The sequence below is a fragment of the Rissa tridactyla genome, chromosome 3 (genome assembly GCF_028500815.1).
Source record: "Rissa tridactyla isolate bRisTri1 chromosome 3, bRisTri1.patW.cur.20221130, whole genome shotgun sequence".
Taxonomy (NCBI): Eukaryota; Metazoa; Chordata; class Aves; order Charadriiformes; family Laridae; genus Rissa; species Rissa tridactyla.
Genome location: NC_071468.1, coordinates 20,068,400 through 20,090,826, shown reverse-complemented (window position 1 = coordinate 20,090,826; position 22,427 = coordinate 20,068,400). Strand labels below are relative to the sequence as shown.

The following is a 22,427-nucleotide window of genomic DNA, read 5'->3' as shown; positions in this document are numbered from 1 at the left end:
TAGATAAATCAAAGTCTTCCCCCGCCTCCCAACGCTTTAGCTTTACCCTAGTGCTTCTGCTCCAAGGAAGTCAGCGCCAGGCTGGCTGCTGGGAAGCGGGCTGAGAGAAACCCTTAGTGCACCTCTGCTGTGTTCTCTTGTCACACTGCTGCCACTGCAGAACCAACTCAGCCCTTACAGAGGAAAAAACAGGCTTTTCCCCCTTCTCTTCGTGTTTTTTGCCCCTTTCTTAAAAAAAAAAAAAAAAAACCAACAACAAAACAACAAACTGCTGGAGAACTGCTGACAGGACTTCCTTGCAATCAGAACCGCCCCACTAATCTGAGCATCTGCAGAGTCCACCTTCACTTCCAACCCTGTCAAATTCAAGGAAAACCTACCTGGAGCTAAAGGCACTATTGATATCCGTCTTCCAGCAGTGTAACCTACCCAAGCATAGAGGACCAGGAGGCTTGCAAGGCCAGAAAAATCACACACCCATATATAATGTGATGCACTCCCATGGCTGTGCAGCTTCCCCTCCTGCTTTGCATCGGGGACACATGTGCTAAGGTATGGTCTAGAGTTCCTCACACACCCCATGCTGTGCAAACACACTGCAAATACGTCCCTGCCTGCAGCACAACAGCATCTTGAAAGGTTTCTTTGAAATTTGGAGGGTAGGGCTATTCTTTTGAAGGTGGAAATACTTAATTTGGGGCAGCACAGTATACCACTGCACTACTTCACTTTTCATCTGTTGCCAGTAGTGATGTCATCACCCCGCAAGCCCTCAGATTTGAGGACCAATACTGATTTAGGGACCACTCAGCAGTATGCCAAGTGGTATAAGGGTATTAGACACCCAAATTCATGGAGAAAACAACAGAGCACCCGAGAAAGAAGTACTTGAATCAACCTTTCCGCAGCTAAATGAGATCTGCTGCCGTATCAGAGGCGTATTTATCTTTCAAATCCCATCATTTCTGTATCCCTTAAAAAAATGAACTTCTCTAGCAGCAAGACTGGGAAATCTGTAAATTTCCTCCTGTAAGTATGCTAAAATTCCCCTTGCCGCTGTATACCACGGCTCTTTCCGCCATCACTTGTAAACCAGGGCAGTGACATTGTGCTCACACTTGCAAAACAAGAATGAATTTTCAACCCTGCTGATCAGAAGTGGCGGAATAAGATCAAGATGTCAGCGAGGCAGATTTCAGCACATAAGGCCCATTATTTGCTAATGAGATTTCAGCAGCAATCCTCCCCACTCACACCTCCGAGATCAAAACACGCTTCAGAGATGAGAAGGTTCAAAAACAGGTTACCAGCAAGCCCTGAACTATCTCCCCTAACGCTGCGGTGCCATCAGGCTGGCTTGGGCAGCACCAAACCTCACCAGTGCCTAGTCTAAGTGTCCACCAGTACAACTCTGGTCTGACTATTTTTCCCTGGGGGCCCAGTATATTTTCCAGTGCGTATAAGTGATACAATACAACCTGACATGCAACACACCAGCTTAGCAGAGCCACGATCCTCATGCCGTTTGCAGGAAAACCGCAAGGGGACCAGCACACATTTCAGAAGGCAAATGCCATCTTTTTCACCAGGACAGAGGTAAGGTCTGCAAGTCCTGCAGAAGTCATCAAGTATTTATTCACCAACCCTTTCCCTACATGCAGGACCCCCGGCTGCTCGTGCAGGTCAAGGGCAACTACGGTACTAATAGCACCTGAGGGGCTGCCCCCATCCGTCTAATTTTCTTAAAACCTGCTCAACTCAGAGGTTTAACCTAAGCATGGCTCAATTGGAAAATCCAGATCTCCTCCCTAAATCCACTGCCAATCTCAGGGGAAAGTGGCTTTTGCGAAGAGAAGAGAATTCAAGCATGCACACCGCAACATTTCAGTAGTTTCCCGGGACAGGCTAACCTCCCAAAGTGCCAGCACGGTCCTCCAGTGCATTGCATGAATGAAACACTGCGGATAGGAGCCTGTGCCAGCTGCAATGGTCCTAACCGGCTGGAAAGGACCAAACTCCCTACCTCTTTGGTCCTGGACTCGGGGGAGAATTGGCTCAAGCCGCCTCCTGAATGAAAGAGCAGCTTTCCTAATGACTGAGCTCACACTGCCAGCCTGCTAAGGAGCTGCATTGATTTGAAACCTAAAGGACAGCTGTTTCTTCATCCCTTTCCACCCTGCTTCCTCCTCCCTGGCCAAAGGAGGAGGAAAGTTGCCAGAACAGACTTCATCTGAGTGGACAAGGAGAGAGGAAAAGAGAGGGGATACCCCCCCAAAAAATGGAGAAGGATGGAAAAACGTACCCTTTAGTGCACAAAGCGGCCGTATAACTGCTCACTTTGCCATTGCCAGAGGGAGGCAGCTCAGTCTAAGAGAAAGTGGAGTAACCTGCAATACTCCTAAACAGCTGCAAAACACCCGCTGCCAGTTGCATGTTGATTCTTAACTTGCTTCAGCATTAACTAAGTGACAAAAGGCTTTAGTGCTCCTAATGAAAACACAGTCCCTGTGCTCAGTAAAATAACACAGCCATGAAAAAAAAAAAACCAAACCAAAAACCTTTTCGTGTGCAAAGAGGTTTCGAGTCCAAGATGATGAGATCTGGACAAAATGTTTGACGAGATTTGGGGCTGGGGAGGGAAAGGAAAGGGAGGGTTTGAAGGTGTCTGTGCGTGACACTTCGTGTCTGCTTTCCATTTGTTTCCAAAACAGCCACGCTTTTGTATGTGTGCTAAGGCTCCCTGTAGTTTAAGAGCCAAAATTTGATCAGAAAAGGCCTTATGGACCCTGAGCCAAGCTCTGCATTTTTGAACAAGCCTGTTAGATACTTTCCACTCTGCTCTGAACTCCTGTGGAAGCTACTCCCAGAGTCTTCTCCAAGGCTGCTGTGAGGAGCTGAAGGGCCTTAGGAAGAGATCCAGCATAATTTTTTGCCTCGTTTTCTCCTTGGACTGGTGAGCATAAAGGAGTAAGAAAATCAGCAGTCCAACTCGTAGCGTGTCTGCATACAGCTGCCAGCGTTCACTTGCTCTTTCCAGGCAGTCTCCTCGTACCTTTCTTTTCCCTAACTGAAAAAGACCCGAAAAACCAGCTCTAACCACAGCAAAAATTACAATTCAGTCAATATCACAGCTCTGCAGACTTGAGTGACGGCCCGAGGGGACACTAGAAGAGACACTAGACAGAACCAATTCTGCCGTGACCACACACATGTGTCTTCTGCACATCCCACTGTACATCAACCTGCCCCTCTGACCACACGGCTTTGGAAAAGCATGCTGGGATGAAGCTGTGTGCAGGAACAGCAGGGCTGCCTTCCCTTTCCCTGTGTCACTGTGGCCAAGACTTCTTGCTATCCCAAGCAATAGGGCAGATCCTGATTAGCATGTTCTTTCAGATATTTATACAAACAGGCTGCAGTTAATAATTAGAAATATCACTGGGACTAGCACTGGTAAAGCCAATTTATCTGTCTCTTTTATTATTAGAGTTGGACTCTGCTACAGATAAATTCCCCAAATTGGCACAAGGTGTTGTAACAATGCCACCAAGAGTCGTTGGCATGGGATGGGAAGTCTTGTCCTCCTCACGATACAAGTCCAAAAGGCTCACCTCTTTGCAGAGCCAGAACAGCACAGCGGTCTTTAGGGTTTGTACCACAGGAAGGTTTGCGATGCTCTCTGTGTTATAGCACAAGGCCACAACTACCTGAGGGATATGCTGGACAACTTTTCCTACGAGGCATCCTCCTGAGCAGCTGGGGGCCAGCCAACAGATTAAGGTCTGACCCAAAGAACTTGCTTTTCTCTCCTTGTGTAATGCCTTCTGAAGACCAACTCAGGCGAGACAACACTTCCTGCCATTTTAAAGATTAAGGCCGCCTTGAAAACCGCACCTGGCTTCAGTAAGCTGCCCTTACTGCATTTCTTCACTGTCTGAGGGAAACAAACACCAAGTGTTTTATCGCTTAAAGATTTAAAAACAATCGAGAGGCATTTCATTGGAAAAGCTGAGACAAAGCCATAGACAAGGCTGCTGAGCTGAAAACTGCCCCTCTGTTTCCCCTCCCTTCCTATTTAATAACTTCATTTCTTTAAATATGGGAGGCAAAGCTCATACAATGACAACAATCCCGGCAGGAAACCTACTTGTATTCTCCGGGGATTTGCTTGCTAGACCTGGCGTCAACCATGCAAATGCTTGCAGCATGGGACCGCACATGCATGTGTACTAATAAACCCCTGATGGTCCAGCCCTAACGAGTAAGGATCAGTCACAGCAGCTGAACTGCCAGCGTTGGCACAGGTGTAGCAGGTCAGCAGCAAGTGCCACCTTGGGCACAGGAACAGTGACAACACAAGTGGAAGCCCAGCAGAGCACCTTAAGGCATATAGCCTGAGAGGGTCGGCTTCATTTCGACGCCTCAGTTCAGTTTATTGCACACATGGGTACATATTCTAAAGATACAAAACTATGCCCAAAACAATCATTAAGCGCATGGAAAACAATGCAAAAAGGGATCATCAGGCAAACATTCAAAAGTGTCTATGATACCTTAATTTTACTCTCCTTTGAATTAGTCTTTAGTTACAGAGTCTCATTATTTTGTTTTGCACAGGACCATGGTCTCTTTTTAGTACAATGAGAAGTATTTTTTTTGTCCCTCCACATTCTACAAGTAGTCCCAAGCCTTATTTGAGGCACACAATCCAGTTCCTATATGGAGTATACTATTAGGAACCTCTGCAGGTATATGCCCTAGTGTTAGGTGAATGAGGTCCTGACAAAGTCAGTGGATCTGCAGAGGAAGATTCAGAGTCCCTAGAATAGGCATATAATTTTCTTTGGTGACCATACAGTGAATCCAGACATAAGACAGAGAGCGTTCCCCTATGCCTTTGAGATGTGTGCGATACCTATATAAGCTGAGTCCTTCTCAGATGTCGCTGACAAACTATGAAGATGAGCATGGCATTTCAAACAGAGCTGATCTCCGCAACCTTGCTGTAATGCAAGGGTAACGACATATATTACAAGTTTAAGAACAGGCTGACAAGATGAAAACAAGAGCTCCAGCAGTTTCGGGTGCTTTGCACATGCACCTGACCCCTGGTGTCGCAGAGCCCCGATTGTATATCAAACAGCCAAAACTCCTAACTGCTTAAGCTACATCCCGGAGCAATTAGCATTTCTGCACATCCCAATCAGGCAACTCACGCTGGGCACCAAATGACAGAAATGCACAAGTGACCTCCTGAAAAAGAGCTGGCCTGGCCAGCCGCTTCAAGCCAGCAGAGCATTGCACTCCACCGTGCCTTCTCCAGAGTTTCCACACAAGGCCATCCTTTCCCTTTAGCTCTAAGAAGCAGGGGCCCTGCAGAGAAGAGTTTCACTATACTATGCTGATTCAGAAAAGAAATCTGCGCAGGGCATGAGGCAAGGATAGGGCGAAGACAGGACGATATGAAAGCAACGGCTGTCACATTGCAGATGCATGACAGGACTGAAGCTGTGGTTCCAAATTACAGCAGCAGAGCTTAGCTTTTGAGGATTTGATTTTATACCTACAGTCTGGATTTATAATGTTCCTCCATACTTAAAAGTAGTTTTTAAAAAACATCTTCTAACATCTGGACTTGTATCAATGCTAAAACATGCACCAGCAGCTGCATTTAAACCCTTACGTCTGCAGTCCAGCTCTGTACCAAAAATAACTGATAGCAATAGCTGGCTGTTGCAACACATAGAACTTACATTCAACCAATAGGTTTGACACATTTTCTCTGCAGTACAGTAACACAGAGACTGGGGTCTTTGAGGCTCAGTTCCAGATTTTGAAGAAACGCAGCCAGTGGGCACAATGTGTGTGTGTCTAATCCATCCCAGGCTTTCTCTCCTCTCCAAATGCCCCTGCTCCTCATGCTTGTATCCCACTTTCTCCACCACCTGCTCTTCCTATAGCTATCCCAGCTGCCTACGCAGAAAGTCCTGCTTAACCTTCTTATTTCCCCTACTCAGAGCTCCTCCTGAGCTCTTGCTTTATATTTTCTTCCAGCTCCTCCTCACCCTGTTTTTAGCCTCCTGAATTTGAAACGTGGTGTTTCTCCCCATCTCCTTTCATGCTCCAGGTTCACCTAAGGGAGCTGAGCAGGCTGCTTGATGCCTTTAGTGGCTGTGCTCTTCAGCACAGAGGCCAGACTATGAAAAACTTCTCTGCTTTTGTAGCAGACACTCCTAGCAGGTGCTATGCAATTACTAGATGCCACATGCAATTATAAATTATATTCAAGTGTATTTTGCAACTATCCTGTATTTCAGACTGCTCTGAAATTTAAAAAATTATGCAGAGGTACGGAACCAGCACAAAGGAGTTGTACCTAGATGTAAGCGGTTGGGCCAAGGCTGATCCATCTCACATGAGCCGAGCCAAGCCTCCCTCGCATCCTATGAAGCCTATTAGATATTCATCCCAAGCACAGCGGTCATGCAGTCCAACAACAAAACTTTCCACATGCCAATTTCATTACAGGGTAAAATTCTGTACAACAATCCAATGTGACGAAGGGTTAACTTCAGTACATGCTAATTGCATTTGAGGGCATCTACAGACATTATTTGTACGCTTTATTTCTAGCATCTCAAAATGAATCTGTCAAGCTAATGATATTCAGAGAAGGTCTTAACGTTTCAAGTGCTGCGGGAAGTACAGCACTGCTAACACCTGCAGCAGGTGGTAAAGCTCCTGGTAAGTCAGCGCTGAACCACTGAGCGTCAGAGTGCAGTCTTTTGGATAATACAAGCAGAGCCCAGCTCTTCTTCGCAGTCATTCAGGGGCCCGCAGCTCGCTTCACAGTGGGAGTTTTGGACTTTGCTTCATGGCCATGTTCCAACTCAGGCAAATTGCATCTGAACCAAGTGTCCTCTGCCGCTTCTGTTGGATGAGCACATAAGCGCCTCACTATTAAATGACACTAGTTCTCAAGTGAACGTGATACACATTGACATGTCTGATGACAGCGCACAGCAACACGTATGTGCAGAAAGTATCAATTACCATCATGCCCATAAACCTACTGGCAAGATTCAACTAGATAAGGCATGCTGTGGCAATGGGAACAGCATGGAAGGACAAGCCCAAAGCAGCCGGATCTGCTACACAAAACTTTCTGCATAAGAACAAAGCTGCCTGTGCAAGACAGGGGGAGAGAGGATGAGGAGCCTGCCCGTCCACCCCAGAGTCGACAAGAAAGAAGGGAGCTTAAGCTAGGAGACAAAAAGCAATGCTACGTTTTAAGGCAAGGAGCATCCACCTCCAAAGGCTGGATTTAGATGGAAGATTTATGTCTTTTCAGCACTGTGAAGGTTTGTGGGATGCAATTTTTAATTTATTTTTTTTATTTTTGGCAGAAAGAATATAAAAACCCCATAAACACACTCTAGGTAGTACCAGGTTTCACAGAGTTTTAGATTGGTACATCAGTCACAACAGAAATCTCCTTTTTCCCCTGCCATTTCTCCCCCCTCCCCCATCTTCAGCGGGCCACCAGTACAGCACTTGGAGACTGGAAGACAAATGGGCAGCTGCCTCTAGAGGCAATTGTGAGGAGACTAAAGATCAACTTGCAGCTGGCACTTCCACCCCCACCTCTCCTTAATACTTCAGTCCACTTGCTGCCAGACAAGGATCATGAGTCAGCTCCTAAACATATTCTCCTCGAAACAATAGCTATAGCTCTCTACTGCAGCTATACCACTCCTCTGGCTCCAAGGGACACGCCACAGTTATGAAAACAAAAGGACCGATTTTAACCTACAGCAGCCCAGCACCAGAACTGAATGATGTAATAAGCATGCACTAAAGAATACTATGCTAAACCTGTGAGATTAACACAGCTAATTTTGACATGAAACGGGCATGAAGTCAGTGCTATAACGAAAATCTGCAGAAGGAGCAAACAGAAGTGTTTTTGGGGATACACAGTAAAGCAGATGGCTTTTGCATAAGTCTTTTCAGCTACAACAGGGTGCAGTTTGATACCATGGTGTTGTATGCTGCAGCACTAATTGAAGAGCAAAGGAGCCAATTTAGCCTTTACAAATTAACTTTATCACAACTGCAGGAGCTGTGCTCTCAATTCTGAGTGGCCAGCACTCACTGAAACTCCTGCGTTCACAAAGGTGGAACTCCAGCACTCATCTCTCGAGGACATTTCAAGAGGACTCCCTAGAAGGAAAAAGCTTCCTTTTGCAAGGAAAACATTTCAGGTTACCAGCCAATGACATCAAGCTCACACTTTAACTTTTCTGACTCAAGCGCTGTCAGACGATAAAGAATTCAATAAAGAGGTAAGAAAAATGCATTGGCGATTTCTCAGAACTAGATGTTAACTGATGAACTGGTGGTGACTACTGCACACTTTTTCTGTGCACATAGTAAAGGTTAGACATGGAGAGTCTCAAAAAATATCAACACCCAGAGCAAGCCTTACCTGCAGACAGTCCACTGATATCCTCTGAAGAGACGTTGCTGAAAGAGCTATAGTGCAAGCTAACACGTAAGGAAACTTAAATCCTACGTTTACGTTTCTATTTCTAGCTAATAAATGGGCAAAATCAGTTGTCCTTTCTCACCTCACCATCATTTGTGTTTCTTACAGCTGAGTATCACCAATTACACTGAATAAGTCTCTAACCCAAAATAGCGACATGTATTGAGCCACATCACCCTACAAGCCAGCAGGCAAGCTGGAAACAGAAATAAAAGAGTACATCACAACACGGTCAAAGAGACAAGACAATTAAAGAGAAGTCGTATTCTCCTTCTGCAGGATCCTGACAGGTGTGTTTTGTGGGCCTGTGCAACACAAATTAGAAGGTTCTACTGTTAATGCAGTGCATCAACTTTACCATCAACAGAAACAGGAATAATGTATACATTCTGTATAAAATGATAGCAGACTATATACATATGTATCTTTTAAATTATTTTATTTTGTGTAAGCTAAAAGGAAATTTACACACTTAAATCTCAAAAGACCTTGGGCATGCACATTGACCTTTTTAGAGGTTCTTCTACATAGCTCTCTTTTTTCCATAGGAATTTCCCCAGACATTTACAACCCATAGTTTTTACTGTATATACAGCCTAAAACCATAGCAATCTATGATTATGTCATTTTACACTGTGCAAAATCAAACAGGAATAGTGGTACAACAGAACATAAAAATTTTTAACAGGTAAATTTCATTGTAAGACATTCATATAGTTTTGGTCCTTCTTTTCCAAATCAAACTGATTAAAAGCAGACAACCTTCTAATGACCCCAAAAAAATCAAGCATTTAGATAGTGATCCATAACCGGAACAAGAAGTTACTGACAGCGTTACCTTTCAAAAGGCTATATAGTGACACAGCCATACTATTGAAGTTTAAGAACATAAAAAATTGATCAGCCAACCAATCAACCAGGGGGAGGAGAGGGGGGAGAAGAAAAGGAAAAACACATCTTAAACTGTTAAAACAGAAAAGAAATTACCAGGTTTTAAAGAAACAACAACAACTGAAAATCCGCAAAGGGACAATTTAACCTTTTGTTTTTTTCCCCAGCAACACATATTTTAATATATGCAGGAAAGAAAAAGATGCTCAATGCAATCCAAAAACTTTTAAGGGGGACTTCACAGATTGTGAAGATTAGCATTTTCATTATGTGTTTCTAGGATTTTAATTTTTTTTTAAACTTTTTAAAAGTTTTGTAAGAAGGACACCACCAGTGTATTTCACAAAGACATAAATGTATACACCCCAGCACAACAAAAAGAATAGATCTTCAAAAAGATTTACCCCCATTTATTTACATTTTTCTCTAATATAAATTTAGGACTCCAGTATGTAAATAAATATACATTATTATGTATACCTTTCTAGTGCTGCTTACCAACAAATCATCTGAACTTGATTTTTTTTTTTTAATTAAAGCAAGATTGCTTTTTACAACCCACAGAGGGAAGAAAAAAAAAATCAATAGAAAATGTCCAATTCACATCACTTTAGTCTACCTTTTCTTGGCAGCTTGTTGAAGGTGTTAATGTGGCTGGGAACATCAACACCTTGGCATGCATGAAAGTTAAGTCAGGAAGGCTAGAAATCACCTTGGCAGCCTCTTCACTGAGATGTTCTTCCTTTTTAGGCTTCCTGTTGAGAAGAAAAGAACAAAGTACATTAATCCAGTACCTGATATCCCTTGAATCACTGAAAGAACCACTGATTGAAGCAATGTTCTGGCAGTTTGTCTCCCATTGACAGGCACTTCTGTAAGCTACTTGAATGTAGTCTAGTGTTCTAATACCTACCTGCCTACCAACAAAATGTTAACATAGAAAGTCAGAAAAATGTTCCTGAACATTGTTGCAATAAGGGGGGAAAAATTCCTATTCAAATGCTAATTTTTATATATTTTTCTTTTTTTTGGCAGGTTCCAGCGTGCCATTCTGGGACCACTCACTTGAAGAAACAAGCATGCCCATATTCTAGGGATACGACAATAGGAGCATTACTTCTAAACTACATAAATCCAGTACAGTATTCCAAAATAAAATGGAAAAATCTTGAAAGGACATGAAGAAGGTCCTAACTTATTTCTTAGTACTTTTAAAATAAAAATAAGGTACTTATGCTGTGTTTCCGACACGACCATACTCAGATTAGACATCAAACTGCTCTCCATCGTGATCCACAAACACTTTTTTCCCCTAGGGCTCAGCAGCAGCAAAAGGTGGCTCACAACTTGTAGCTACTTGCTTTGAAGTGCAGTAGTACGTGTAGCCATAATGATACATACAGTAGTTTGGGAATCACTGGTGTTTACTTTGCCTTTTGCATTATTCACAAGAATTACGGAGCCCAAATGAATAAAGAGGTCTGAATCCCATGCCGCTTGGTTCTCTCTATTATGCAAAACCCTCACATTTCCTAAGTCAAATGAAACTTGGCTCAGACTGCTACAGAAGACCCCCCTCCCCTGCCCAAACATCCGTACTTTACAGACATCTAGCTTATCTTTGAAGAACACTGCCTATTACTAGAAATACTCAGTTTTCCATCAAACATTATTCCAGTTACAAAAAAGGCACCTGCTACACCCTGTAATGACATTAGAAATTCCAGCTAAATAAGCTCCCCCATCTTTGGGGCAAAAAATAAAACTGAGACAAAAGGCTCAAACCAAGCAAACTGCCTTTCCCTAGAACACTTCCGAAATTTCATTTCTATATCTTGTCTTAGCTATAAACTTTAAAATGAGACCATGAGAGGGCAATCTTCACTCTGATCACGAAGCAGCATGTACATATATTTTCTTTTGTCAGCACCCATCAGGATTGTATCCTGAACTGATCAGAGATCAGGGGAAAGCAAAGGGCTACGTATTTGCCTCAGCAAGCAGTCTCAGAATTTCTTAGCTAGGAGAAGAAGAAAAAAAGAGCCGGAGTCAAACTCATCCTTGACATCACTGATCATTGTGTTGACACTAAACTATCACTTTTGTTTGCTACTTGAAATCTCCACTTGATGAAAGATCTCTAGATGAGGCAGCCTAGATACTAAATCTGACTGTCCTTCACTAGAATAGCAATATTTTCTTTTCTCTGCTGCAGTGGAATTTCATGAGCCACTGACTAGGCAGATTACCAAATTCTGGAGGATAAACAAAGCTGTGCGCTGGATTTACTGAAGGAAGACGCAGAGAGACAGCATGTGCCTCCTCTAACAACCTCACAGTCAGCTCTGTTTGCACTCGAAGGACTATCTCTGAGCTGTTGAAATGTGGCTGTCACCCACCACTGTGTTATCAGTATCTGGTGCCACTATTAGTAATCACTTACCACAAGCCTCTTAAAGGTACAAACTCCTGTTGAACACGGACTTACAGCTAACAAAGGAGTGTTTGACAGAGGAAGCCAAAGGAAGAGGGCTGACTCAGAGATCTGCATTAAAAGGAGTTCCTGTAATTGTTAATCAGGCACTGAGAAGGAGCTCACACACTCCTTGCTATTTATATGCCTCTTCCTCCTCTGCTCAACTGCAGCATGCTAAGAAATGGCACTGCTGGGTCCCAGAGGCAGTGCTGCATTTTATTTGGTGGTCATACGCAGGACCTTTATCACAGGATGATGCTATTGCTTCTTGCTGTACTAGCTGGTCTCTGCAACATCGCAGTCAGATGTGAATCTCACCCTATCACTGATGGCTCCCCTCCTGTCAGAAAGCCCTTTGCAATAATTTACCTACTTAATGTGCTCTGTAAAAAGTAGCTATAGAGAAGGATAAGCTAACACATAAAGCAAGTGTTATTTAACTATGAGCAAGTTACAGCTATAGATACAATCACTTGGTAATGAGGCTCAAAACCTAAAATCTCCATTCCTCAATGGACAGTGTCAGGTTCCTCCAGCGGACAATAAAACTGGACACTGCAAGTACCCTTTTCTGGGTAAGTCAGCACCTTCAGTAGCATGTATCACCAGGGCAAACCCTGAAGAATTACTCACTAACTCTGTAAACTTAAAAGACAAAGTAGCATCATCACTGCAGACTGTTTTTACCCTTAAAACTTACCAAACTGCCTAACAACGGTAATGTCTTTTGATAGAGTTAAGAGAAAAGAACCATGGCAGAGGCAAGAGAAAGAACGATGTCAGGTGCATTAATTTCAGGCACCACTTTTGCTGAAGATATTCCCACTGTCAAGAGATGCTTTTGCTAAACCTTGGTCTATGGGGAGCCGTTGTCAGAGCTTCTGCTCATGCCCTCTTAGTTTTTAATTGCTGTGGCTTACAGAATGGACACCTGAGTAAGTGGATCGTCAGCAGCAGCTGTACTACCTCTGTCTGCTTTGGAACCAGATGTTTTGATTACTAGACCATTAAAGGGCTTGCTCGAAACAGGGTCCCTGCCTCTTTAAGTATATTAAAACTACCTTTTACAAAGCACTTTGCCCCATCCATCTCTTCTCTTTACACTAGGTTAGAGCTCCTCCCAAGCGAGAGTACAGAGGGGATGCCCTTACCCAAGCAAATAACTGCAAGCCCCTCTACCTGCTGGCATGAAGTTTCCTTTTCAAAGGCATGTTAACATTAAGCTGCAAGAAATTAGCCAGACTGACGGGCAGGAAAGTTGTTGGAGGAAAACTTAGCAAGAAATAGGGAAAGCTTTGTTGATGTGTCACTCACACCTCGCTGCTCTGTTTTGCATTCCAGCCCCTTCCTGCAGCGTTCAGTCTTTCAGGACTTCAGTCATCTCTCATGTTTGCAAAGGGTTTTGCACATAGCACCAGCAAAGGCCAGGCTCTAACAGCAACAATGAGTTGATTAGAGAAATGCACTTTAAAAATCACTCTCTAATTAAGAGCTAGCCTGCTCCATCCAACACCGCCCACAAGGAGTATTTCCAGTTTAAATGAGGGTTTTGGCCATTTCTTGGAAAGGTATCAGTGCTCTGCTTTCCTTCAAAAAGACAGCAGATAAACTTTTGATCTCTGCCAGTTCTATGGAACCGGGCAAGGCTGCAGAGTCTCTCTCGGTGGAATGCTGCACTGGATCCCTGACCTTCAACACTCACTGCTGCCGCCAAGGTTTCAGGCTCAAGCTGAGGGGGACATTTCCCTTCCTCTCCCAACACTTTCCTTCCGAGAAACTGACTTTCCAACTTCAAGAAATCAGTTTGCAAGCAAAAGATGGGGCTACTTCAGACAGAGATGACTCTTCGCATGGCTTCCCACAGCTGAATAATGGTATTTTCACTCTAAGCTTTACACTAAAGAGGCTGAGTTCAGACAAGTTACAGACATGGGATAGCCTTAGCACAACTTCAGTTGCCAAAGTGGTGTTAAGCCACTGGCCACATCCTCCCCTGATCAGTTACCATGAATGGCTAACAGACCCCATTTCCAAGTTGGTGCATGAATGTCATCCTTCTTGAGCCGGCTGTACCCTGCCACTCCTATTTTAAAGTCTCTAGTTCATTAAAAAAAAAGAATAAAAAATGCAGAAGAAAAACAATTTTATTGGAAAAAGCTAACATACTGCGACATATTTGGCATATTTCTGAGATAAGACCTTCTTATATCTCTGAAGGTTTCTAGCTTGAAAAACATAAAAATAGACTGCTTTTCTTTCAGAGAGCGTGAAATTAGAAAAGAGAAAAAATTTAAAATTGAGTGGTGAACAAAAACATACAAAATGTATTGAACAGTGAAACAGCTGCTTTAAAACAGCTAATCCTTGCATGCGTCTGAACGTAACTGCAAAGTCTCAGGTCCTCAGCCTCTCCCTACAGCCTGATATATTCCTACAGCACAGACCTCGAACCTCTTCCTATCAGTAAGCAATGCTCCCCAGAACAAGGAAAGAACTTCGACATCTGGATAAAGAGCTTTAAAAGAGCGAGTAAGAGATTTAAGGTGCACCGTGGAAGCATTGGGAAAACCCCCAAACCCCTCATATCAAAAACCAACAATACAGAAAAATGAAGGTCAACATTCATTTAAGCAAAGCAGACTTCCCTGTTCCTTTGTAATGAAAAAGTAAGCTAAGCTATCTTAAAGTAAACAAGCAGGTACAAATCTATGAATGGAGACAAAATAATTAATAATGATACATTTGGAGTTTGTATGTCCTCGCTGTGAACTTGTGGTTACTTTTAAATTACACTTAGAATATATTAAAAAAATATTTCAACCGTACCTATGTTTTCTAATTAGTGAAAGTCAAAGTTTCCCACTAGCGTATCTTCAGAAAGAGCACATGCACTCCATGGACAGAAAATTAGGCAATCCAAAAGCTGACACACGAAAACCAGCATTGAAGCATGGAGTTCCCTCTACTGGTTCTCCCTCGAAATTTCATGCCTTGCTGATCTTTTTTATTCAGTGTTCACTTTGAATATTTTCACTGCAGGAAAACTAGCAAGATAGTTTTCTCAATGAAAGCACACGTTTTAAAAGAGCTCCTGAAAACTATAGTTTTAGTAATTTTAAGAAAGCTACCAATGTCTCACCATCACAAATCGCTACATTTGCCTCAACTCTCTTCAACTGTGCCTCCTCTGTAAGTGCTGTGCTGGATGGAAATGCATCTACTTAGTTTGAGAGTGCTGAATAAACCCGAGAGCTCACTTATGAGTGAGGCTACGTTACTATCTATTAGTTGCAAAGCAACTAACATTTGTTGCATGTTGAGGCATGCACTTCCTCAACAATAGAAACCTTTTATTTGGTAACAATCACTCAGCAATTCTTTAATGGGCACAGACGTTAATTACATGTTAAGACAGCCCAGGATCCTACTGCTAAGATACACAATTCCAAAAATAAACCCAAAGAATACGAGCTTGTAAGTTGAGAGACTATTCTGTACCTATTCAACAGGCCAGACTTAAAGGAAGACATTTGACATCTAAAGCCTTTTGAATCGCCTCTCCCTATAGAAAAAAAGTACGGTAGAACTTCACATGAGATCCAAAGCAGAAAAGACATCTTAAACCAACTACACGCTCATTCCTTAACTTGCAACGGCAAAATGAATCTGATGTTTGGTCACTGAAGTTTTGACAGGTGCTAGAAATATATCGTAAGGGATAAATATTGTCTTAATCACTACTCAGCTTTATTATTTTGCTTGTGCAACATTCCGTATCTATAAGTTATGTGGAGGACTGAGGAGGGTCCTAGGTCACTGAACGGCGTGATTCGGTTTACCCTTCCATTCTTAGGAACCGGCTCTGTTCTTCAGAAAGTCGCTTCCTCCAGTTCCATCTCTGGCTCTAGCTTTTCAACTTATGTCCTGGTGATCTTTTTCTTTCAGCTCATGAACTGTTTCCCATCTTATTTTTAGGGTGCTATGTTAATTTGAAATATGAACTACAGTACTATGAATTTCATATTTAAATGTAATTATTAAATTTAAGCCTTTTGATAATTAAAGAACTTCTGACCTAAAATAGCAAACACATTCACTCCTCACATTTCGTGCCACCCTTAGCAAATGAAGAAAGAAGTGCAACAAAGAGTACTTATTTACCTTGTGGACGTGCTTGCCTTCTCCACGGTGGACATGAGTCTTGCAAATGCATCAGTCACTCTGTTGCTTGCATTGGACGTTTCCAGTTTTGAGGTTGTCAATTCATACAACTCAGGATCCACACCTTATAGTATAAAATGATAATCAGTGATGGTTGGAGGCAAGCATAGCCATAATTAGACACAGACCAACTTGCTAGAGACTGTTTTCTGTAAACATCTGAATCATTTATAATTTCAAGATACATGAAAACAACATGACAGAACATGTCTGTGTTTCTAAAACACCATCCTCTCTCCCCACCCTTCTTCAGTAGCTTTTGTAGTTGTACTACAAACCACACACACATTGGATCAAGTCTGGCATACAAGGTCTCAGTCTAAGAGCAAATAAACCGAATTTGATTTACCTTTTAGAATGAAACACCTGTAAAAATGTCAGCTGTGTTAAAATGGATTGTTTCAATAACTTCAACTCAACTGTTTGTATTAAAAGAATGCTGCATGTTAGCCAGGACCAATTTTTCAACAAGAAATTACACACAACACTGGCATGCATTGGAGTGCATTTAGTATCCTGCTTTTCACGAGAGGTTGTGTTAAAAACATTTTAAGTGAGAAACAGCAGCTTTTGTGATACATACAAGTGAAATGGCATTAAAAAAGTTACATACTAATATGTATAACACTACCAAAACTTTCAGTCTATGCTCCCTTTTCAAGTATTTATAAAGCATCGAGTATCTGGATGTTTCAGCCCTGATTTCTGAGTTCCAGGTATCTTAAGTCAGATGCTGAATTTTGACATCACACATGTTGTGAATGGATTTGAAATTCTATCAACAGAGGTCATTCTGAAAACAATGCAAACAATGGGAACTTGCATCCCAAAAAATACATACGTATGGGTGAAATTCTACCTGTTTAATATCAAGCATCACATCTCAGTAGGAAGTAGCTGTAGAATTTCCAGATATTAAGTATGTTTTCTTTTAAAAAAAGTCTCTAGGAATCAGAATTATCAAAACCAATCAAGAGGAAAGACTGTTACAACACATTTTGTTGTTCAGAAGCATTTTAAGTTGGTGATATTCCTCTAGTTAGTTTCAGCTACTTTATGCTTCATAGGTTTAAATGAAACGTGCATGTGCGCCACCCACAAATATAAATATTTTGCAAAAACAGCCTAGAATTTTTTTACAGAAGCATCATGTTTTATAGACACCTGCCTTCTAAACAAGTTTGACATTAGTGCCAGCTGGTTTGGACAACACAGAAGCATTTCATACTACTGCAGAACAAACCTTGCAAGTACTTGGACATGATGGTCCCGTGTAGCTACTTAATACACAAACCAGCATTTATAAACCAATGTGCTGATTTTTTTACCCAGTGTACTTGCCTGGATCAAGACACTTTTAGAAGTATTTCTGAAATACCAAAAGATTACAATGAAAAAAACAAATATGCCTGTGCTTATTTGTCCTGTCTTTTCCACCCAGTAATTACAGTACTACGTGTGCAAACAGATGAGGTTAATAGTCCTCATGCCTGCTTTGCATGAACTCTCCCCAAGCAGAGTCTTGACTATTTGTCATTTGCGCCCAAGTTAAGTACTCTTCCATTGTTAGGAAACTAAGCTGGCCAAAAAGTAAAACTGAGAAAATCACCTGGTTAAACTGCAGGAGCTGGGAGGAGGAAGATTTGCTCCATTTAATATGAGTTGATTAGAAATTAATCAGTTCTCCTTTCAGCCTACATTTTTTAAGTCTGCATTTTCAAAGTTAATTTCATCCAGTTTCATGCAAAACATCAAAATATGTACTGTCCCGAGACCAGTATACCAAGACTTTAAGTATTCTCAGATGTTTACAGAACTTGGAAATAAGAAAAAGCCCAACTATTCCATGAAATACCCACTTTCAAACAGGGAGAGGAAGACTTGAAGAAATACACTTTGACTTGCAGAAGCCTGCGAAATCCCATTAAGGTACAAATTGTAAAACTAATTGAAACAAGGAGTCCTTTGACATGCAACTCTGCAACAAATGCTAAATGCAACCTTATAAGTTACATCATTTAGATATTCACATTTACGGTCCTGAATTCATTTTCATTGTAGTGTGATGTCACTGCTCAATTTACTGTTCTTTAGGAACCTTTTACTCAGCTACATTTATGTTAAACTATCAACGTGAAAAATAAAACAATACACTAAATCTGTGGGAACATACTAGAAATGGGTAATTCCCTGTTCATGACGTAGAATGCAAATTTTAATAAGAAATTATTTTGTCTGCTGATGAAATCAGGCTGAGAAGAATACAGCATAGAGCTATAGCGAGTAAAATTAAGGTCTTCAGAGAAAAAACAAACTTCTACTACTGATAAAAGTTTCTTCTTTAAGCCAAAAGATCTAACAATTTATCTTTCAATCATTTTAGTTATTTTTAAGAGTTGCATATTCTCCATTTTATTCAAATCATTAGAGAATGTTTAAGGAAAGCACTGCAAAACCTTAATGAGATATTGAAGGAAAGTTAACCAACCAAACCCCACACAAAGCTCCTAAACACAGACACAAACACACGAGCTGCAAGCCAAGAAACAAATGACTTTCCCAGAAACAAGTCAGGAGGGAGGAAAGAAAAGCCAAAACCAAAAAACCACCAAAAATAGGCGCTATAGGGCATACCAGAGAAGGTGATAATACCTGTAACTTGATGAAACAACAACATAAAAAAAAAAAGGCAATAAAATGCTAACAGAGTATCCCTCCAGTAATCAGTTCAAGTGTGCACACCATCAGGACACAAGACCGTACCCAACTGCCCGAGCAGTACATGTATTGGGTACTGACAACTTGTATGTCGATAGACTTGCACACGCTTATAAAAGAATCTGTAAGACTCAAACATCTTGAATTTGCTACCTATCACTTCCACGACAAACCTGCCACCTTTCATCTGATAATGACATTTCTCAAGGGTGGAATAAAAACACATTTGGAATGCGATGCCATAAAATTGCCTTCAATGATAATATTTCAAAACTAAAAAAGCAGGTCTTTAAAAAACAAAAAAATACAATAACTATAAGCACTTATTTGAAATGTGGGAAAACCACAAACCTCTTAAAAATTGATTTTTTAGATTAAAATCACTAAGAGGAAAAAAATCCCTTCCTATGAAGAAAGTGATTATCATGGCTTCAGGCATTGTATTGAAAGAGTATTTGCCTTATCTACTTAACCTATGCACTCTGATAAATCCCCAAAATATTCCCTTAAATTCCTGCAGAAATTTTATTCAAAGTGAAGGTTTTCACAAGCTTACGCAAAATACTCAGAGCATGTCAAAACCATTTGATAAATTAATTCAATTAATTTTATGTGTTATTCAATGGAGAGAGTGCTGTTTTCATCTCCTTTTAAGGGAGTAAGTTGCAGGTGAAGTGCTTTGGTTTTATAACTAACATTCATGAATTTCTGATGCCCCACAAACATGCAGCTATCCTTGTTTTTATTATGAATGGTGTTAAAACACTTTTTTCACTTTATCATTAATATTAGTAGCTCACACAAAGAAAACATTTGCAGCCTCCTGGTACCAGCAAAGACCAGAAGGGCTGTGATAAATTAAGCCCCATAACTTCATATTCACACATAACTTTTCAATAACATTATAATCCTATAATTTGGAGGTGCTCATTCAGAAGAGAGAACAAGCCTAATTTTTGGGGAATTGTCATATGTACAGCATATTTCAATTTTTCTGAACTGCTCTGGAAAGTTAACTTCCCAAATTTCTCATTTGAAACAAGTGTTTTAACATCTTATTTGCAAGAGCATAAGAGCCATTCATTCCTTCAGCACGTGACAAATACAGAGCTGACAGTACCTTTTATATACCTCTCACTCGATACAAAACATCAGAAAACAGAACACAGATTAAAGGAAAAACGCAGTAGAGACACATTTTAGAGAAACGCAGTGTAAAATTTCTCCTTGTTTATAGGAAAGTCAAGTGATGTGCCCATGCTTTTAGTAAGTTGTTATAATATTACAGTTGTGGTTTTAACACTCTGCTGACCTGGGATTGTGGTGGTGCTGCTAGAGCTACTGTCATCCACGGGCCCAAAGAAATCAAGGTTCAGAAGAGTGGAACCTCCACTAGCTTGAAATTCAGTGACCGTGTTGGTAGGCAGCCATATAGAAGGTAAGCCAAGGGAGGGGTTTATGTGTAAAAAGGGGTAAGACACACACTTGAACATGCAAGTTATAATTAGTACTCAGTACGCAATTTAAAAATTGACATGAAAACAATGCTTACAGTATTAGTTTGTACCTTCTAAAATGTTAACAACTTAATTCAGTGCACATTTCCTCATGTACAATGCAGCAAGGAAATCAACACTAGTAACTTTAAAATAGATATATTTATTTCAATCTAAAAATGAAAAGGAACCAGCACGACCCAGAGAGAAAGATGTGATCAGTTAAAGGGAAACAATATATAGATCAATTGATAGTTAGAATATAGCAGGCTTTTTCTCCCCTCACTGAAATCAAAAGCCATTCTTTCATCAGGAAGACTGAGCAGATCCCCAAATAGCAAAGAACCAAAAAAGCTTTAAAGTTTTATTTAGCGGCTTTAAGCTATTAATTATCATTATCTTAAAGCAGTGTGAACACAGGGTAACAAATGCCACTCTTATATCCAGTTCCTCACCACTAAATTATACTGTTCCCCTTTAGCACTAAAACAGAAATCAAACCAAGATACATTTTAAAGTTGTTTGTTAAAAAGAAAGCATGATGATTGACTGAGGTAATAAGACACCAGACAACAGCAAAAGGGTCCATCCAGGCTTTCCTTCAGCACCATGATATTGCTCTCCAAACTCTTAACATCCCACGTGTTCTGAAACACCAGCGTGAGGCAACACCAGCGCAGTAAGAGATGCACTTGAGTTTAGCCTGCTTTTGAACAACTTATGCGTCATGAATTAATTGCTGTTAGCAGGCTCCTCATAAAGATATCAGTTTCTTTACAGGTTTCTAGTCTGTCGATCAAACAAGTTTCCAAAACTTGTTTTATTTCCTTTGCATGCACTTACATTTCTGAGACTGGAGGCGGTGGCACAGCTCACTTTGCTATTAAAATAGACATAGGTGCAGGGTCTTTTATATGATAACTATATACATTTACAGATACAAATAAGTTTGTAGCTACCTCTTTAATTTCATATATTAGCTATAATTAGTTCTTGAGAGTAAGCAAAAGTGATAACAGATGAAGTCACATTTTTGAAATATAAAATTATCTGTAAATCTGAAAACTTTCAGCTCAAGAAGTGTATCTTTTGCAAACAGTTTGTGGTTAAAATATTGTGCTTTGAAGTAGCCACTATACACAAGTTTGTCATTCAAAGGATGTCTAAAGAGATAGTTCGTTGGTGAAAAATACTTTTAAGATGTAAAACTTGTCAATCTAAAATGCTCATTTGTTCAGAGTTTCATTATAATCTGCAGTTATGTATATAATGAAGTGTTAATATTGCCACTGTGTCACTAGCCTATGGCAGGAATCTAAAATAATACTTAGTTTTTTTCAGACTATGTAACACTTCATGTAGGGGCACAGTTAATCAGAAAGAAAGCCTGAATTTCCAAAGTTAAGAGTAAGAAATAAATATTATATATATTTTTATATATATGTGTGTGTGTGTATTTAAAAAATAATAATCAGCAGATAGATGTTTGTCTGAACTTTGTAGCTTTCTTATCTCTAGCTCTGGTGCTAGAGGCTCTACGGAGAGACGTACCATCTAAAGGGTTAGTAAGGCCACTGCTACTCCAGTCAAACTGGACAGGTGGTAGAGATTCCTAGAGTTGAAAAGTCAGAAATCAGATTTTACAGTCAGTTCAGGTTACAACAATGCAAAGCAGTTCAAACAACAGATTCTTTAGCGTCTAAATACTAAAAAGACAACTAAATGAGCAGCTCCAACTTTTGGGAGGCGTGTATTTTCATAATATGCACAAAAGATTCAAAGTGGATCTGTTCTACCACAGGAAGTCTCGTTAAATTCTGAACAGTACAGATTAGGTAACTTCTAACTCAGAGAGGATTTGCAAATCAACTAAAACATATGAATTGGATAAAAAAAACCAAAAACCTTAAGGCATAGTCAAAAGTTAAACTACTATTACTTTCATGGAAGACGAGATATTTTACATAAAAAGTTAGGTATACACAATTACAGGGCAAATTTAGAATAGGGTTATTAGTGAAAGCTGTCTGTACATCCATGCTTTGTCCTGATTATATACAAAATCAGTTCTTTACCA

At 40.7% G+C, this 22,427-nt stretch overlaps 1 protein-coding gene across 6 annotated transcripts in view; it reads right to left on the bottom strand.

The window, feature by feature from the left end:
• Positions 1-8,970: 8,970 nt before the first annotated feature.
• Positions 8,971-22,427, bottom strand: part of AFTPH (aftiphilin) — a 47,985-nt gene continuing 34,528 nt past the window's right edge. For 2 of the 6 annotated variants that reach the window (XM_054197122.1, XM_054197126.1), the window contains 4 exons: positions 21,902-21,962; positions 20,167-20,250; positions 16,077-16,200; positions 8,971-10,194 (listed from right to left, as the gene is read on the bottom strand). In XM_054197122.1, coding sequence (XP_054053097.1) covers positions 10,050-10,194; positions 16,077-16,200; positions 20,167-20,250; positions 21,902-21,962 — 414 coding nt within the window. In that variant the 3' untranslated portion in view covers positions 8,971-10,049. The other 4 variants (XM_054197123.1, XR_008465743.1, XM_054197124.1 and 1 more) reach the window with 4 other exon arrangements.